General features: G+C 40.6%; 1 protein-coding gene across 1 annotated transcript in view; it reads left to right on the forward strand.

Moving 5' to 3' along the window:
* Window positions 1-5,212: 5,212 nt before the first annotated feature.
* PRIM2 (primase, DNA, polypeptide 2 (58kDa)) overlaps window positions 5,213-5,698 on the forward strand; it is a gene marked incomplete at its 3' end in the record, with an annotated part of 77,242 nt that continues 76,756 nt past the window's right edge. Inside the window, exon 1 of the mRNA XM_009879844.1 lies at window positions 5,213-5,331. Within this exon, the coding sequence (XP_009878146.1) occupies window positions 5,213-5,331 (119 nt within the window). The remainder of the gene's footprint in view (window positions 5,332-5,698) is intronic.

Raw genomic sequence — 5,698 nt, forward strand, 5'->3', positions numbered from 1 at the left:
GGCTTTATTTGAACATTTCACCATTACTTTCTAATAAACTAATTGGTGTTGCTTCTTTAGCTCAACTTCCACAAAGCCTCAGCCAAAGGAAATGCCAGAACAAGACAAAAGTAATATAAAGACAAAATACTAAGAACTAAGACGAAGTAATATATTTAGTTTTTAGTAGGAAGGTGGTTCAAGAATTACCTAGTATGTTAATCATCTTCCTCTCGTATGTCTTGCTCCGACAACTTCCAATTAATTTGGAATTTTGCTTGCATAATGAATATAGGGGTTGTGTCTAACTCCTTATGCTGGTATCAATTCATAACAGGGACTGGGACCTAGTATTACGTACAAGGGAGACTTTTTTCCCCTAACTTGCAAAAATACTTAAGTTTCCACTCCTGTGCATCACATTTGAAAAAGACCGCAAAACCCAAATGCAGAAAACAAAAAACCCAACCCAAAACAAACTTGAGGTAAACAAATGGAAAATAAAGCAGCTATCCAGGCACCTAAATTTAGGCAGGCTAGATGTCCTTTCAGAGGCCAGCAGGATACTCCCCTCTATCCAAGTATTCCATGGGAAACGATTACTTTTAAAAGAAGAGCTTAAAATGTAGGTGCAGGTTGAGTGGGTAGATTAGGCAGACTGGATCGCACCCTGGTGTTTATTTTGGGGTTTTTTCCTTGTAATGGTGAAAGTGCTCTGGGTAAGTCTAACACAGAGATTTATTAGCAATTGGAAGGCAGCTCGCCACTTACGTTTAGGTTGGAATTTTGCACACTGCTTTACACAGTGACTGGTATTTGAAAACTCAGTGTGTGTCAGTACTGAACAGGACATTTTTTCATGATCAAGTCATAGGCTTAATACGGGAAATCTGCCTGGCCAAGTCTGTATTATTCAATAGCCCCAAATAAACACCAAAAAGGCTGAAGAAAATCCTTAAACTGCAGTGGGTTTCTTTTAATAGAGATGGAATAATATTTTGGAGGTTTCAGACAATAAGAGATTCTTCTTGTAAAAAATATTTTAAACTTTTGCATTATTCTTGATCCTGACAATTTTTTATATGATTAAAAGAAAAAGATACAAAAAATCTTACATACATAGCTATGTCTAGTTTTTATGTTGGATAGCAATACTTTTGGGGTTAAAGAAATTTTTCAATTACCTACAGATTACTTGACATGAAAGAATCCTATTCTTTACTGCTATACAGGTAGAAATTTGATTAATCTCAAGAGAGTATCAGAAATACAGAAAATCTTAAATATTATACGTAACAAAAGCATATTTTTTTCTTGTAAATTAGTTTAGTGGTAATCATTTCCAAGAAAAGAAAATATCAGCATCTATACAAATAGACAGAAAAACTTCTTTGTGTGTCTCAGAAGCTCACAATTTAAGTATGGCAAAGGTAGGCATTAGGCTGGGAAAAAGAGGGAGATCCTTGTGCAGCAGATACATTAAGTCTACAAATTAATTCTGCTTCCTTAGTCCTGATGCTTGACAGTTCAAATCTTCCCCTGTTGGTTTGTTTGGAGACAATGGAGCAGTGGCTGAGCTCAAGCTATATTTACGCTGATCGGCCAGGATGTTTTTGTTAACGGGCTGCTTGCTGCCGCTCCAGGCACAAAAGAGGCTGAGTTCTGCTTTTCTTTCCCCTGGTAGAAATCTGAATCTCTCTCTCTCTCTCTTTCCTTTACCAGGCTCTAAATTCTCAAATTTGCGAGTACTTCTTATCTTTGGTGCTTCAACCCCTCTCTCCAACATTGACCAAATGCTCCAAAGTTATCAGAGGAAGATTAACAAGAGAGAAAGAAAAAAAAAACAAAACAGGTCACCCCCCCACCCAAGCCCCAGCATGGTAGGCAAAATTATTTAAAGCACATGAAACATCTTGTAACAGAGTAGAAGAGTGGCATCTTTTTAGAGAAGGCTAGCACAGGCACAGGACAGATTCTTCCTTGATATGTAGCCTCAAAAATGATGCTAAGGGATCAAAAATATGATTTATAGCAGAACAAGGATGCAGTGAGCATATTCCCTACAGCAGCCTAAACTTACTGAAGAAGATGCATGCAGTGAGAGGCAGAGGTGGATGATAGACCTACCTGTCAGGATAAATTTAAGAAGATTGTGAAGATGTATCTAGATTTCCTCCACCTGTGTGTTACAGTCTTGGACAGGGGACTTGGGGAATAAATCCAGGATCTGAAAGCCCTGTATGAGTGGAGCCAGAGAGACTTGAAGTGTCACAAGGGATGTGGCCACCGTCACTCCCCACTTAAATAAATTAACACTGAGAGACCGAGAGCGTATTCTGACTTAAAATAGCCCCCTGAACCTCTCTTCACTGCATGATTCACGCTTTACTCACTTTGGAGCCTGCAGGAACTTAAAGGCCAGCTCAGAACATTTACCCTGCTATTTATAGTAAGTACAGAGGTATCTGTGCATCATGGTCAGAAAAAAAAAATCTCAGTATAACCTGGATAGCAAATATTTAAAGAAGTAATAAAAAGCGAGGAGCAGAGAACTGCAAAACAGACAGAAAAAGAAAAGCTGGGCTAGCAAAGACACAAATAAACTACAAGAAAAATGTAAATCTGTCAAGACTTCTGAAAAAGCCAGGTCAGTAAAGGAACTGAGTTAAATGATGGAAAATCTAGAAATAAATATTTTGGATAAACGGAAGTTAAAAAGAAATCAAGACAGCTAGTTTAAGAGGTGAAAACATCAGGAAAGCAAGTTATGAAGACAATATACATAAAAAACTAGTTACATGAGAATTCAGTCAGGTTGATGAGACGCAGTAAAGAAGATTGTGTGTGAATTAAGAACGAGCTGAAAGGGAGCTGGAAGGAGAGAAGGGACGTTTTGTGGTAATCCCTGCCATCCATAGAGATCTGAACATCCCAGACATGATGGATGAACGGGTCAGCTTGAAAGAGAGACTAGATATTGGCATCACCATATTTACCCTCCTATTAGCAGTGGTAATCATGCAAGTAGAGAAGAACTGGGCTCCCACAGATTAGCATCGGGCACACTGCTAGTTAGTGTAACAAAAGTGGGAGTAGAAACTGTGCAATTATATATATTTAATGCAAAGAAGGGATTTGGTTTTTGTTAATTAGGTAGCAGAACAGGTTGGGGTATGATGGATTGGACTGTGTTTTGGATGGGATGATGGGGACAGTTTGACAGCTGACCATATGGATGTTGTTGTAAAACATTTGTGAGGTGGGTTGTTGCAACATCAATGATTCTGTGTAAAAAAACCCACCTTTAAAAAATCAGTCCCTACTGGTAATGTTACTGTGGAATTGATGAAAATATACACAGAGAAAAGTAACCAAAATACTGTTGAAACTGTCTATATGTTTCGATAAATATGTCAGTAAGAAAGTTTGGGTTATGAGGTTGTTTGAATTGTGGTTTCGGAGTTTTCCACTATGATGATACCTTTTCACTTCTTTGTCTGTTCTCTTTTCCCAAGAAAGGGGTTTTTCTGTGAAAGGGCTGACAAACCCCTCATAAGGTTTTGCATTGCAAGATTTATTTGAGTCTGGTAATATAGATCTTAATTTTGCTTCTTAGTTTCTGCTGCAGTAATTATACGACTTTTTGCAATAATGTTGGTGTTAATGGTTAATTGAAATAAAAAAAAAAAGAAACAGGTTAGGTCTTCACCTTATTTCAGACAATTTGGGAATCATTACTTAATATTAGAGGAAAAAAAACTAGTAATGAAATAAAAAGATAAAAAAAAAAAGGCAGATGTAGACATAACTGCTGACCTGTAAAAAATCAGCAGGGCAGGGGTCAACAGAAGAAATGCTGATGGACAGCAAACTGCATACCATGGCTTCTAAAAGTGCAGTACCGCTTATGTGCCAAACCCTAAACATTAACTGAAATGAAATTAAAATGAAAAGCATTGCTGGTTTCTGTGGAGTGCTCCTCAGCATTGTCACGCTTCTCCCCCTCCGGTCCAGGGCGGGTACAGCACTCAGCAAATGTGCGAGCTCATACCTTACTCCTTGACCTGCCCTGGACAGTGCACTGCCAGTCTCAGCAGGATCTCTTGGATATTAAAACACTGGTCAGACAAAAGCAAAAGCAACTTCTTGCAACTACTAGGTGGATTTTGGCAGATAGACTCCTACTCTGGAGCAACTCGTGTAGCAGCCAGGTGGAGACGGGAAGAAACTGTGCAGGGCTATTCAAAGAAAGTTGCATTGGATTAAAGTTGATTTAATATATGTATATAAAGATATTAAGTTGCTCTGGGTTAAATATTAAAAAATAATATAAATATATAAAAAGCTATCTCCAGCATATTTTTTCCTGGAAAACTACAGAGCAGCCCTGGGGAGTGAAACTTGATTTTTTAACCTGTTAAACTGTTCAAATGGTCCCTTAGCAGAGGTTTGGCCCAGAGCAAAGAGCACGCTTCACAGCTTGAGAATTAGCACGAGCATAGGAGTATTCTATGTAGGCAATATGGATGTGGCCACCTGGTTTTGAAGGGTAATTGGAGTGGGTTATCCCACGTCAGCTCAACTCAGCACCATGTTTAATCACGAGTGCAGAGGCAGGTTGCAGTTTTAGGCTGGCTTCCAGTGGCAGTGTTTCTTAAAGCTGCGATCAGATTACTCGGCAATGTTTTAGGTGTTGCCCATGAACATCAGACTAGTGTGTGTCCTGGTCCATGATCGCTTCATTGTTCTTAAGAACTTGCCAGCCTAAGCTACTGATTTTCCTGACTTGGTAGGCATTAACTGTATTTCAATTCTGATTTCCCAACCCTTTACACTCTGAATTTGTTGCAAGATCATTAACCAGCTTTGCTGGTTGGGGAAAATTAGCAAATCAGTGGCATTCTGAGGCAGGAACACAAAACAGAACATAACCTCGGCTGCAGCACAATGGTCAACCCAGTGGCAAAACCGGCAAATCCTGCAGTTACCTTGGAAAAATGACAAAATTATGCAACTGTAGAATGGTGCAAAGTTTATGGGATCATGGAATAAAAAGGAAGTTCCTCAGGGTTTGAATAGTGTGCTGAACATCTCATGTTCACACCAGCTTAACAGCATCGCAAAAATTAGTGAAATCGTGATACTGTGATCCTTGGGTTTGGGTGTGGAGTTGCATATGATTCAGATGATATTGCTGTCGCCGATGTGAACAGGGGACAACAGCAGATGACAGATGGAATGCAGTTGTGCCACTCTTGAGGACAGAGGCCGGGTGCCCTGGGAGGACAACTCGGGCAGACCCTTGGGAGGCAGGGACGGGTGCCTCGGCCACAGGGGCTTTGTGCACCGCGGGTGCGTGGCCAAGCCCTTTGCGATGGCAGCCACCTGATGCAGCCCGTGCCACCAACAGACTTTACTCTGCTTTAGTCCCCTGGGAAGCCCCATCACTGCAGTATTTAAGCCTTCCAGTACCTAAAGGGGGCCTACAGGAAAGCGGGGGAGGGATTCTTTAGCAGGGAGTGTAGTGATAGGATGAGGGTAGCAGTTTTACACTGTAAGAGGGTAGATTTAGATTAGATATCAGGAAGAAATTCCTTACTGTGAGGGTGGTGAGGCACTGGAACAGGTTGCCCAGAGAAGTTGTGGCTGCCCCATCCCTGGAGGTGTTCAAGGCCAGGCTGGATGGGGCTTTGAGCAACCTGGTCTAGTGGGAGGTGTC

Source organism: Charadrius vociferus, unplaced genomic scaffold (assembly GCF_000708025.1).
Source record: "Charadrius vociferus isolate BGI_N301 unplaced genomic scaffold, ASM70802v2 scaffold342, whole genome shotgun sequence".
NCBI lineage: Eukaryota > Metazoa > Chordata > Aves > Charadriiformes > Charadriidae > Charadrius > Charadrius vociferus.